We start from the raw sequence: 14937 nt of genomic DNA on the forward strand, positions 1-14937 counted from the left end.
AATATCAAAAGGTTATACAATAAAGACAAATTTTCACAGCCTTCTTTGCTCATATTTACCAAGGGTGCCAATATTAGTGGAGGGAACTGTACGTTTTGGCTTTTGTGTTACTGAATGGAACAAAGGCCAGTCACCAATTGAGCTACATTTGCTACACCTATGAAAGGAGCTGCTTTTATAGCTTCTGGCATCACAGCGGCTGCAAGCTCTGGTCTGAGCAGTGCAGTTAATTCTGCTGCCGGTTCTACAGGTGCTGTAGAACTATTTCCAGTCCTTTATTCCTTTTCCCCACAATTCTTCTCATTTTATTTCTCCAGCTTTCTGAGGCTGTTTTTTTGCACTGTGCAGAGATTCCTACAGTAATAGGAATAATAATAAATAATGCTTAAATCACATGAACTAAACTGCATTTACATCCATATATCGTTCACTAAACTAGCTTATATGAAATTTCTTTGTAAAGAGGTGGTCCCCCTGCTCCTCACTTATTTTGCACATTTACATTTATTCATTTAGCAGAAGCTTTTATCCAAAGTGACTTACAAATGAGGAAATACGAGCAAAGCTATATATCAAGCAGAGAACAATACAAGTAGTGCTACCACACAAGATTTTTTAATTGAGTTCTATAAGCAGAGTGTACAGAGTAGAGGAGTAAGAGCCAGTGTAAGTGCAGAATGGTTTTTTTTTTCACCCCACACACAATCTTTTGCATTCACGTGTTTACTTACATATGTTTTTAAAAGCTAGCATTGGTAGGTAGCCAATAGCATAAAAAAATTAAATTAAATAAATAGCAATTTCATCCTTCATCACTAAAAAACTTAAGTTACATTTGGAACAGAGAGATCTTTTAATACATCTAATAAATAGTCTGGTCGAAGGGACATGTTAAGTTAGTAACAAATTAAACAGTATTTCTTTCATTACTTGGCAACACACACACACACGCACACACACACACACACTCACCCTGTTCAGATACAATGTGCAATAGTGAATCACTGTTAACTTTAAGACACTGAATAAACTCTCCCAAAACTCTTTCCTTAAGGAATGTAAACATTTAAAAGTACAGTATAAGAAAGGTCTCATGATACTTATTAAACCGTTTTATTATTTTCAAGCAGGTAAGTAGGAGTGTAATAATGAGATCATCATAGCAGAATGGTTGTTGAGGGGAGTATGAATCTATACATCTCAGCCTTATAAGTTGTTAGGCTGGGTGATGCGAGACACGATGGTGGAGACCAGCTTTACCAGCTGCTGGGAGCGCTGCTCTCCCGTCTGCAGAACCTCCTCGTGATTGGCCTTCTCTTCACTGTCGTAGTCCATCACGGCCTTGTTGGTTATAAGGGAGAGGGCAAAGACTCGCATTCCAGCGTGGCGGGCCACTATCACCTCATGTACTGTGCTCATTCCTAAGCAACAGTGATAGAAGCATTAGAGAAAGATATCATATGACTCTCAAACTGGGGTTCAGGGACCCCCAGGCGTGTTTGAGCCTTGCCAGATGATCTGTTTTGTTTTATTATTATTTTGTTATAGTGGAAATCACCAAACCCATAATCAAAGCTATTATGCCTATAAATAATGTTAAGTGGAATCTGATATCTAATGTAATAAATATCTCACTGTACTGTCTTATTGTTCCCATTTAAATAAAGTGCCTAATTTCTTTTAATGGTTTGTTTAACTAAATCTTTACTGAGGGGCTCAGAATATTATTTGTCACAATGTACAGAGAATTTCTATGAGAAACATCAGGTTCTGAACCTCTTTCATGTAACTATTACATGATTATACGGGTTGTTGCCCCAAACTCACCCACAGCATCGGCACCCAAACAGTTAAGCATTCTGCATTCAGCGATGGTCTCGAAGGATGGCCCTCCAAGAACACAGTACACACCCTCCTTAAGGAAGTGAGAGTAGCCAAGCTCTGCACCCACTTCTTGAGCCAGGTGCCTCATCTGCTTGTCATAGGCATCCGACATGCACGGGAAACGAGTCCCAAACCTGAGAGAGAGAGAGAGAGAGAGAGAGAGAGAAATGAGCACTTAACATCATTCAACGTGCTGTGGCAAGGCCAAACCACTCACAGGAAATGACATCATGATTACATATTAACACTGCTCTGCACATCACAAACATTCACACATTTATACCGTGTGCTGTCCGCCCTCACCTCTCATCATTTTGTCCACACAAGGGATTGTTTCCAGCAAAACCTGGCATGTTGATGTGGTCTTTGATGATCATGACGTCTCCAACTTTGTAGTCTTGGTTCAGTCCTCCTGCGGCATTCGTCAAGATGACCGTCTCGACACCCATCAGCTTAAAGATACGAATGGGCATGGTGGTCTAGCACAGAAAGAACATCGCATGATATTACATCCACCAACCAAGAACACTCACGACATTGTAGCAAAACTATTATCACACAGTAGCAGATCACACACTGCTGTTCTTAGATAAGAGTTACAGTGCCATGGAGGTTTCATTTTAGCTGAAATTTATTGTTGGAAAACGAAAACAGTCCTACACTCAATATTGAACTTAAAAATACCATAATGATATTCATATTTATCCATTTACTGATTTCATCAGCGTACTGCTTCAGCCCTGATGGACAAATAAACCTGTCAACAATGCAGTAATAAGGGTGTTATAAATGTGTTATTATAATAAACAGACTTCTATAAATGGGATATACGTGTGTAATGGGTTATGGCTGGTTGTAATCAGTACCACTATATATATACACAATTGGTCAAAAGTTTGTGGACACTCGACTGAAATGGTTCTCATTATCTTAAAAACCTTTTTGATCTGAAGGTGTGATTAAATGTTTGAAATCTGTGTCGTAGACAAAAATATAATCGTGCAAACATATTCATTCAAACATATTCAGCCGATAAGTGTCCAGCGTAGGCGGGAACTCCTTTAATACTGTTTAAAAAGCATCTCAGGGGAATTCCTCAAGAAATCAGTTGAGAAAATGCCAAGAATACATGTCTGGAAATTCTAGGCAAAAAGGGAGTCTACTTTGAAGATGCTAAAATACTAAATTATTTAGATTTATTCTGGATTTTTTATCACGACATAATTCCCATAGTTCCATTTGTGTTATTCAAGAGTTTTGATGACTTTATTATTATTCTAAAATGTGGGGAAAAAACAAAGAATGATCGTGTCTAAATTTGACTGGTAGTATATATATATATATATATATATATATATATATATATATATATATATATATATATGTGTGTGTGTGTGTGTGTGTGTGTGTGTGTGTATGTATACATATATATGTATACACGTATATATATATACATATATATATTTAAATATATTTATTTAGTAATATAGGTGAATAATAAAGAAATTTTTGAGCTTGAAGTTCACCTTTTGGATAGGATAACCTTCATAGAGGTGAAATCGTCCCTGCATGCAAACACATGGCTTTCCTTTAAGACTACCAAACACCAACCGACCAGCATGACCATGCACTAGGGGACACACAGCAACCAATTAGAGCAGTGATAAGGCAGTCATTAGCCAATCAAAAGCACTCAAAGGTAAGAAACTTGAGAGTTAATAGTCACAGCAAACCGATGAAACACATGATAACCAAAGATCCCGTAACTGGATCTGTGTTTGTTTTTTAACTTTTTAACTTTGACTCTTATATGAATCTGTAATATTAATATATAAGTAATCAACACACATACAGATTAGATGTTTAAACATATTTATATAAAGTGCCATCTCACCTGTGCTTTTTGGAAAGTTGGGGATATCGTTGTAACTAAAAACCTTCTGATCCTTCAGCATGTCAGCAAGGCTGCCAAGGCCTGAGCCGCACACGATGCCCAGCAAGGGGCGCACAGGAGCATGATTCAGCAGCCAGTCAGCTGTGGCCTTGCAGGCCTCATAACCAAATCTGAAGGAGAGGGTGGGAACAGAAAGGTATCCAGTCAAATCAAAATGCTATGAAGACAGTGATCACAGTGCCTGCATACACGAGGTGAGTCATGAGGGGGAAAAGGGAGTGGATGGGAGAGTCTGACATGGCATGTCTGGTAGGTTATAAAAGAGAGAAAACAGAATATAAATAACCCACCAAACTACCACATTGTACGGTTGATTTTAGTATATAGATTATATCCGTACCACCGGGATTTTACACGACCCCAATTCCAAAAAAGTTGGGACCCTGTGTAAAATGTAAATGGAAACAGAATGCAATGATTTGCAAATCTCATAAACCCATATGTTATTCACAATAGAACATAGAAAACATATCAAATGTTTAAACTGAGGAAATGTACCATTTTAAGGAAAAAATAAGGTAATTTCGAATTTGATGGCCGCAACACGTCTCAAAAAAGTTGGGACGGGGGCAACAAAAGGCTTGAAAAGTTAGTGTTATTAAAAAGAAACAGCTGGAGGTTAAGTGAGAACAGGTCTATAACATGATTGGGTATAAACAGAGGATCTTAGAGAGGCAGAGTCTCTCAGAAGTAATTATGGGATGGAAGCTGATGGAAGCATATGTTGTTTTAAGGACGTTTTAAGGAATTCACACTGTAACACAACACGGAATCATGTGGGTTTTTAAAATATCACACTTGACAACACTCCTCAATCACAAACACACCCATATATATAGGCAATGATTCCTAACCTCAGAAAACACAACAGGATTTTCCCTTTGATAAATGATGTTTGCTTTAGACACAGTGACTAAACAAAGTGTGGACATAAAGTCACAGTTTCTACCAGGAATAAAGTCATGTAACCGTATCTCACAGATAGGTGACAAATAAGAGAAAGACCAGCATAGAACAACATTTTAGGCCTCTGTGAGCCACAAGAACAGCTTCACTAAAAGGACGTGTCGCAACGGAAATGCTTTCTATTCATACTGCACTGTCATGTCAATGTTTATAAAGGAAACTAACGCCCAAACATACAGCAGTGCCCAGTATAACATTACGTTGGGACAGCTGTATTTGCAGTACAGTTCATTTCAACATGTGAAGCAAAGAGAGCAGGAGGAAGTTTCAGAGCCCACAACCCAAAGGAGCTGTGATAGGAGTTGTGGCCAAGGTGTTAGATTAGGTGTCTAAACTTTCTGACGTGAAAACATTAATTAACACTACATGGCCAAAAGTATGTGGACACCTGACCATCACACCGAAACGTGAACATCCCATTCCAGATTTATTCCTGGCACAGGATTCTGAGGATAATCAAGAATTTGTTCTACGTCATGAAGCTTTCTTTTCTTTATGGACATCAACAAAATAACATATTGACTAAGGAAAGTGTTACTTAAAGACACTGTATCTGTCATTTATATATATATATATATATATATATATATATATATATATATATATATATATATATATATATCTTCCTTACTATTCTTACTATCATGTCATGTGTAACAAATTCATTTCCCCATTATAGATTAATAAAAGATATTTTATTTTAACACTGAAAACATTCAGATATTAGAAGAGATTAAATGGATGCTTGAACCAAAAATAAAACACTCCGTTAATATTAGATAATGATTTTTTTTTCTTCTCAAAAAATGGAACATACACCAAAAACAAAAATGTGTGAAATACGAATGTAAAGTCATTTTATCATTTAGACATCAGCATGACCCACTGAGTCAGTTCCATTGAGTCAGGTCCATTGAGTCTGGTCCATTGCCTGGAATAAAGTTGGTTAGACGTTCGATATTCGCGGATATGCGGGAAATTAAGGGACCGTCTCTAAAGTTACATACGACATTGTTATACACGATTCTAACTACAATAGCATTTGAAGGGAATGATGTACAGTCATAAAACCAACTGGAAAGTGTTCATCTAGGTGGCAGGTATGAGAAACACCTTTTAGATTTTTGATATTTATCAAAATAAACTATTAAATCACATTTAAATTAGACATGAATTTCACCGCAGAATGCGCCTATACACAAAATATATCGACGTTAGAAACGTGTATAACAATGTCGTATGTAACTTTAGAGATGGCCCCTTAATTTGCGCGAATATCGAACGTCCAACGTCAAACAAACTTTATTCCAGTTCCATTGAATAAATTCCAGAAACATGACGGAAGTCACGTCGCGTCGCGCGGAGGAGGGTTACCATGGCTACGTCGAAACAAACTAGGCTAGTAAACAGAGCACATGTAGCTAGCACATGTGGCGCAGTATGCTTTTGAGACAGAATGTACAGTTTGGGACGCGACCCTTACGTCATGAGTCACAACACCATGCCACATGCTTTTCAATGTCAAAGAGGCACGTAATCAGTAATATGACGCCTTGCTCCACTTTAAGGCAGTTTTTAAAAAAATAAATAAAAATAATGATGATTTTTCTGATGATAAATCAATACACAATGGTTCAAATGTCAAAAATCTAACACAAGTACGAAAACTAAAAGATATTCTCTACCAGGTCTTGCATCATCCCATAATATACGACTTCACACCTTCTTTTAATCACTGAAATTTCGCTTAACTCTGCAAATTAGTTCAGTCATACAGTAAATAATAAAAGGACGTCCGTTTCACTTAAACAGTGTAGAAAGAAAGAAAAAAAACTCAGCACTAGTTCTACACGTTTCATCATCTTCCGCCTTCTTCTGCAGCCTTCTTCTGCATCGCGTGGCGGGTTAGAGATGCTAGCGCGCGCCCGGTTAGCACTAATCCTCCCGTCTATCTCTCTCTCTCTCTCTCTTCGCCTTTACTGGAAAAATTGATATAAAAGTGTTCACTCACTCTGTGGAAGATTCGGGAAACATTGAAGGCTTTTCTGAAGCGCTCTGAAATCGAGTAAAACCGAAGAAGTACTCCAGAAGAAGATGCTGCGTGGTCGCTGCCTATCCTCGTCGTCACTGAGAGGAATTTCCACGAGCGCTCATATTTATGTCCCGCCCTAGCGTCACAGTCTCGCGCTTCTATTGGCTTAGCCACGGAGGTGTGTCTTACGTCAACAGTCATGCGCTTCTGGCTCAGGATGCATATTCCATCCTGTGGACTCCACCCTGTGACATTGTTGTAGCTAGTGCAGTTACTTTGGCATGTGTTAGCAGGAAATATTTCGAGTTCTTATACTCCAACTTGGGCAAACCATGTCTCTATGGACCTTACATTGGCATACAAAGATATTCTATACAATTGTGTGCTTCCAACTTTGTAGCAACAGTTTGGCGGGAACAACCACACATGGGATGGGTGTGATGGTCAGGTGTCCACATGCTTTTGGCCATACACTGTATTTATTTGGCTGATTGACCTGAACATAATTAATATACCATTTTATTCAGAAGTCTTTAAATGCCTCCCCATTGGAGGCGTCAGTGTTCAGAATCTCAGCCGCAAAATGAAATGTTGCAACGCTTGTTACACAGCTGTGGCGACAGTTCACATAAAACCTAACATAAAACATAAAAGTTGTGTAAAGTTGTACATCGACCCTGACATCATTTGATTATGTTATGTGGTGGGGGAGCGCTGCTTTTTTCCATGCATGCCGTCAACGCAATGACTGTTCGGTTAGAGCCATATTATTATAAGGACATATCAAAACAAAAGCATTTACTGAAGATAAATTAATGAGCAAATTAATGTGATTAAAGGAAATTTCAGGATATTAAAGGACATTTTTATATCTCTTTCTGTCCTGAGATTGGTTGGCCGTGCCTTATGTTTTAATGTTTCCTTGAGTTTTGGCATTAAAACATCCTACAATCATTAAACACAGTAACAAAACATTACATTAGATATACTAGTTTTTATGTTTGTGTTTAAGTTATCGGTGTTTGTGTTTAAGTTATCTAGCTTCACATTAAACTATCCAATTAACATGAGCAGTTAATTATGTTTATAACTATATAATAAATAAATAATAACTTTATCACCTATAATTCACTTTGAGAACCACACATTTAGCCAATACAGTCAAATTTACAATACAGTCATGTTTATCCAGATATTTTCATTAGAAACATAGGTAAACACCATGGTCTCATCACTTTAGGACATTATCAGTATCAGCAATGACCTAAAAAAAAAAAACTAAAAAAAACCCCCACCCAGTTCCCCTGAGTCAGTTTCCTTCTAGAAACATGGAGGAAGTCACGTTGCAGTGCATGCAGGGTCATGATGGCTACATCAAAACTTCACTAATAGGGTATTATGGGAAGCCAAACAACTCAAAAGCTGGTCCAAACTGAGCTACTCAAAAGAACGGCGCAGCACGGACCAAATACCGATGTGAGCCATATGAGAATGACAGTTATGCCATCACAGTTCCAGAAAGCACTTTTAGTGTTAGCATTGCAGATATTGATAACCTTGAAACATCCCTTTTCAGATGATGGAAATGATGGCATACAGCACTACTTATTTGTTTTTAACTATTTGTCATCACGCTATACATAATTCACACATGACACAATAATCCAGAGTTCCAAACTTTAAGCTACAAAAGCCATAAGATACCACATATTTTACATTCTTTTCAGATTCAAGTAAATCCATAAACAGTAAAGTGTTGTAAATGTATTTTATAGACAAATTCAGGTATGTACAGTTTATCCTCTGTAAATTGTTTACCAATAAACAGTTATTGAAATGCTATTTTTTTTGTACTTGCAAAGTGCAGTCCTTTTTTTTTTTTTTTTTACCCGAACAAACAGTCATTAATTTGGAACTGTTGGCTGGCACAGCTAAAACTACAGTATGAAGTATAAAGCAACTTTAGTTAGAGGTGAACTATAGCCTTCAGACAAATATGTCTATAGTTTAATATATAGAACAGTTAGGAATCCAGGAGAACATCATCAAGAACATGATCAAGAGCAAGACTAAGAACCTGGATACCAAATCAAAATTTTTCCAAACCCAACTGAGCCTTTAACTGCATCTGTCAGCAGTTTTTGTCATTCTGTTTCATCACATATACCTCATGGTAAGAAAGGCACCACTGAACAAGTTGAGGCACAATATATAACAAAGTGAAATGATAAATAAATCTCATGAAGCTGTTACGTCCCAGGGTGTAATTATTTTTTATTTTATTTTTGTTCACGGTATCAAGAAACAATCTGCCTAATACTTCAGGGTCAGAGACTGGGTGAAACATGTCTGACATAAATCCATGTTTCAGCATGCTCTGTAGTGCTTAGAATTTTGTTTCAATTTTTCAAGAAGCAACATTTAAACCAACTTTTTCTTCAAGCTAGTGGTAGAGGTGTTTATACCAACCTAAAGAACTCTCTTTGTGGCCCACCATGATCTTCAGCAGACTCTCCAACAAACTCAATTTGTGGAGTTCTGTGACAAGCAAAATAGGTCTTTGACAGAGCTTGACAGGCACTGTGGAGAATTTTTGACCATCTTGCAACAACAATGGCACAATTTGGAGTGTCAAGATGGTCTTTCTGGAATGATGTCAGAATATTAGGCAAATCTGCTTCTTCCTAAATAAAGTTTGAAAAATGTACCAGAATATTAATAATATTTTGTACTCACAGTGACTGAACAGATGTAACTACGAGAGCCCAACATAACAGGTTCCTCTTCCTCTGTGTCTGTTAGAACCATGAAGACCGCCCTTAAAAAAAGAAATGGAAAAATGTGGAAAAGTAAGTAAATTCTATAAGTTTACTCACTGTCCAGTTGTTTCAAACTTGTATGGATTTCTTTTCTTTGTCCAAAGAAGATATTTAATTTAGCTTTTGTCCACAAAACTGCTGAATGATATGATTGACCAATCTGAATCAAGCATTCCAAAGCAACATGTAATAATCATAATAATAATAATAATAATAATAATAATAATGTTATAATGGAGGCTGAGATGAAAGCAAACGCAGGTATTGCAGCTTTAATGATATAACAGTCCAAAGGCCAAGGCAAAACTCAAAAACGAGGACAAGCAAACAGACTAGAGCAGGTAAGGCAGATAATTACAGTCAAGGGCAAAGCAGAACCAGAACCAGTACCAGTAATATCAGCACAGTAGAAAGGCTTGGTAACGACAGAGACTTGGGCAACTGATGTTTACTTCGCACATGTGTAATGTGTGAACAGTCTCTTTTAAAGCGTGGTGTGAGTGTGATTGATAACAGGTGTGTCTAATTAGTATTCTGGAGAAGGTGAATGTATCTGGGTGTGCGTTTAGAAGTTGTAGTCATTGTTGGCCATGTTTGTAGTCTGCGGTGCATTCTGGGAAATGGATTCACTTGTTTGCTGTGATATGACAAATAACATAACAAACCCATTGTGACCTTCAATGTCTGAATGTTCATCATTCGCTGGTGATACAACCATGTGGTACACCTAAAATAAAAACAAAACTTTTTTGGTTAAGTTGGTCATAGCACAGAGAGATTGCAAGATCACCTTTAAGTGACAAAATTAAAGTACAATTTGAATTTATTACTTTGTTTAAGCTTTATATGTCTCTTAGCTATTGCCTGAAGTGCCTCTGATTTCTAAAATGTTAAAGGTAAAAATATATACAAAATATATACACAACTTAGAAGGAAAAGGCTTACAGTGGGAATTTACAAGAGAATCTGACTCTTTTGTTATATGTGAAATTATGCCAAAATATACAATACTCACGTTTGGAGTTCCTGCATTCACCCATTGCAAATGTGAATAATAAGAACTGTTACAAACTTAACAGATGGAAATTGAAGGACGGCAGCAGTTACCTGGATTGGGAGTAGAGAGGTAGAGGTCAATGGGACCAATGATAATACTGTAGTACTAGGAGTGCACTGTGGTGTGCTTTTTACCCATGATGAAGTTGTGGCTGTAGAGTCGAACTGCAGTGTGGAAACAGTTGCAGCCTTGGAAAGTGGCTGAGGTGTAGAAATTGGTTGAATTTCCAATGGGATACTAGTTTCTTGGAGCTGGGATATGACTGTACCCACTGTCTGGACTGAGGATGTTGCTGGTCTCTGTGCTGATGATGTGCTGGACAGGCAGCAGTTGTCTGGGCTAGTGATGGTGCTTCAGCTAAAGTTTTGGACCTGTGATAAGTTCTGAATAACTTTTCAGACACTTTTATCCAAAGTGAATTCATTTGCATACAAGGTACACATATTATCAAGTTTATGCATTTCAAGGTAAGAAAACCCATAATTTCAGCATTGTTAGCGCCATGCTCTACTGTTACAGGAAACTTACAGGAAAGCGCAAGGAGCACATAGATGTACATATAAAATTCAAAGACTAATACCTGGCTATTAGCAACATTAAAATCTAAACCTGTCCATTTGAAGGCCATGGTTACAGGGTCTTTTATTATTAAACGGCTTGTTGTTATATGAAATATTTTCAGATTCCTTATAAAAAGGAAGATATTTCAAACATAATGTTCAATTTTCTGTAATAACAGTCTGTCCTCTTGGAATGAATTACACTATCTGAACAGGTCGAGACAGTTCAATGAATGTGCTGCAACAACTGTTGGGCATTCCAATGTTTTGTATGTAGGCGTTGGACTCTTGCCATTCCTGTAGAGACAACTGAGGTTTCGCGGGCGGCCAAAAGACATACTTCTCTAACCAAAGGACCACCTGTGTTTCTTTGGCACCTACAGTAAATAGATAAATGTAAGTATGGGCTTGCATTTTCTTCATCTATTTCAGAAACGACAGCATATTTTACTTCAGACAATTAAGTAATCAATTATAACACTTTCTGTGCCTTAAAGCAAATATATTTCTAGCTGCATAGTTTCTAAGGGTAAATTTTTATTTAATCTTTTTACCTTCTTCTCATGTTCATGGATCAATGTTAGGCCGGTGTTGCTGGTCTGGTTTCTGTCAAAATTTGACAATTAAAAAGCCTTCTACTCTCATTTTGTGCATTTTGTGAATTATTTCCTCTGTCTCGTAGAGCTTTATCAATTGTATTCAAAATTTCAGGACTACGTAATATGGTTTCCATGATGCACCTAGTCATCAGTGATTTCTTTTTCTTCTAAGGTTTTTTTGGTGGTTGGCAAACCAGCTTTGGTGCATTACCTCCACCAACTGGATAGGAATGTGGAGCATGGAAAATGGAAACAAGTGGCACCAAAGGAACGCCTCCCTGCGTTGTCGAGGGGGTCGTGCTGCTTGGTCCATTGAGCCGTGCCGATAAAAGGTCTGCCTGCCCACCCAACCTGCACTACCGAGTGATTCGCACATGTCAGTTGGACCACGCTGCCCTATTCAGTGGCTACCTAGTGGGTTGCGCAGGTATTTGGTCAGCGCTGCACGGTTCTTCTGAGTAGCTCAATTTGGACCAGCTTTTGAGTTGTTTGTCTTCCCATAGGGTACCAAATGTGGCACTCTGTTTGAGGATACTATTGATACAGTAAAGAGGAGAAAAGACAATGTTACATTACTGAAACTTCATGATGTGTTGAACTATATATATGAATCATATCATGTATTTTACATCTTATGAAAAGCTTTTTGTTTGCAATGAATCAGGTAGTAGTAGTGGGATGATGCAAGACCTGGTGCAACTTAACACATTTCACAAGTTGACTGTAGAAAAAATACCAACATGTCCACACATTTCATCATCTTCCGCCTTTGTCTGCGTCACATGGTGGGTTAAGGATGCTAGCACCCGTCTAGCCCTTATCCTTTAATCTTTCATTCATCTTTAGTGAAAATTGATATGAAAAGTGATATGAAAAGTGATATGAAAGATCTTCAGACTCACCTGAGAAAGATTTTAGAAACATTGTAGGTTTTCCTGAAGCTTTTTGAAATTGAGTAAAACAGAAGAAGGATCCATACATACTTCAGATGAAATGGTGTGTGTTTCCTGTCTGTTTGTCCAATGCTAAATATATTTATAACTATATGATAACTAAATAATAACTTTAAACTTTAAAGTGATAACTTTATCACTTATAATTCAATTTGAGAACCACAAATCAAGCCAAATACAGCCAATACAGTCTTGTAATTATTCAGTTTTGGCATTAAATTGATATCAAAATATGTTTTTTCATTAATCTCTCAAAGATACTTGATACAGTAACCAGCTAACGTTTAACCAAAACTACAGTAAAATCAAAAATAGCAGTCAAATGGCTTGACAACAAAGGCACAACCAGCACAAATATCATGTCTAAATACAATAGCACTAATGGTTATTAAACATGCACTCGTGCCACCTTGTTCAGGTGCTATGGCAGCTAAATTGGAAATCTGTTTAGATTGGAAATCTAAACAGGATTGTTTGGCTGGAAATGATCACAAACTCCTAACCAAAATATCACACAGTGTTCTTGACCTAGGCTGTCTAGCTGTCTGGAAATTCAACACTCTTTGACAACATTACAGGGTGGTAAAGATGTATCATGAGACCTTTCAGAAATCATTCAGTATTAAGAAAAACCTACAGCTTAAGAAGAACCCATTATATTTACAGCACAGATGTATTTTTATTTTATTTGATCTTTCTATATATTTATTGAAGTGATTAGAGTTTTTTTTATTCTTATATTTGTGGTTATGTTATTTAGCTTTACATTCAACCATTTGATTGGCTTGTTAATTGTGTTTATAACTATATAATAACAAAATAACTACATCACTTTTAATTTACTTTACGAACCTCAAGACCAGCCAATACAGGTAAATTTATAGTTTTGCATTAACTGATAAATGGTGAACTAACTATGTCCAAAAGCTGTATGACTTATTTCATCATTTGGGGGATTTTGTTGTGACTCAATGTGAAATTTTGCTGTGGTCTTACTGTGGAAAAAGACAGACAGATAGACCTTGATCCCATGTGAGTATAATGTTATTTGAATACTCCTTTCAGTTTGGCCTTCACTCACTATCAGGGGTGGCAGGTGCATTAGAAAGACAAAGCAACCCATTCAAGCTGTTAGATAAACATTCACAAGTAGAGAGTTCTCATCACATTCTTTCCCTCTATTGTATTGTGCATTTTATGTCAAGGTTAGCAGATAATGTTCACTCTGTGCTGTACACTCTAAAGGTGTTAAGTATACACGAGTACAAGTATACTTATTCGCTGAATCTGGATTATTTCTTGATGGTGTTTGTGTGGGGGTTGGGGATGGGTGAGTTGGTGGGTGTTGGGTTGTAGATGACATCTGCTTCACTTGTGGGCCTTAAGCAGCAGCTTAACATGAGAAAGACCAGGGAGATGCTGGTGGCCTTCTGGAGGCTCAAGTCTCCTTCCCCCATCCTGTCTTTCTATTGATAGAGTCAGTGAAGAACAAACGCCACTTCAGTGAATCGGTCTTTCCAATCTATAGCTATAATATACTATTTATTTGTGAAACCTGACATGTTGCAGTCTTTGCACATTTGTAATTATTTATATGTATTTTTGTAAGTTTTAGCAATTTTAACATGTACCTTTGATGTCCTTGCTGCTGTAATACTTTAATTCCCCTGGCTTGTAATGTAGAGCCATAATTTTAGACTTACCACTGTCTTAACACTTTGGAACTGTTGGCTAACTATAATTCACACTACACTTTCTTGCACAATGATATTATAAAATAATAAAAATCATTAATTTTTCAATTCTGTTTCACAGATTTGTCTTGATTTGACTGGGTGATGAGCTGAGATTGCTTTGAGATTGTTCAGCAAACTTGTATGCGTACTGCTACATTCTTTTTTGAGCTACTCAGCCTTTCTGACCTCCTCGTTTACAACAAAGCTCTTGTCAACTGGTATCTGGACATAGGACAACAAAACAAGTCTTCTACAAGAATTCCTTAGTTTGGGGCATGACCGAGCAACTGAATGACTGACTGACTGAGGAATCTATACAAAATAACACGAAATCTTGTTAGCATTAGCTGAAAACAGGAATTCTGCTTTGGCCTCCC

The 14937-nt window shown here is 37.3% G+C and overlaps 1 protein-coding gene across 1 annotated transcript; it reads right to left on the reverse strand.

The window, feature by feature from the left end:
* Positions 1 to 596: 596 nt before the first annotated feature.
* On the reverse strand, positions 597 to 6972 carry LOC128624442 (purine nucleoside phosphorylase-like). The gene is made up of 6 exons (XM_053652097.1): positions 6816 to 6972; positions 3779 to 3948; positions 3411 to 3514; positions 2188 to 2363; positions 1828 to 2018; positions 597 to 1421 (listed from the first exon to the last, which is right to left on the reverse strand). Exons 1-6 carry the CDS (start codon positions 6836 to 6838, stop codon positions 1207 to 1209), a joined length of 879 nt encoding a protein of 292 aa, XP_053508072.1. The 5' UTR covers positions 6839 to 6972; the 3' UTR covers positions 597 to 1206.
* Between the last annotated feature and the right edge of the window lie 7965 nt (positions 6973 to 14937).

This window comes from Ictalurus furcatus, chromosome 20 (genome assembly GCF_023375685.1).
Source record: "Ictalurus furcatus strain D&B chromosome 20, Billie_1.0, whole genome shotgun sequence".
Lineage (NCBI taxonomy): Eukaryota > Metazoa > Chordata > Actinopteri > Siluriformes > Ictaluridae > Ictalurus > Ictalurus furcatus.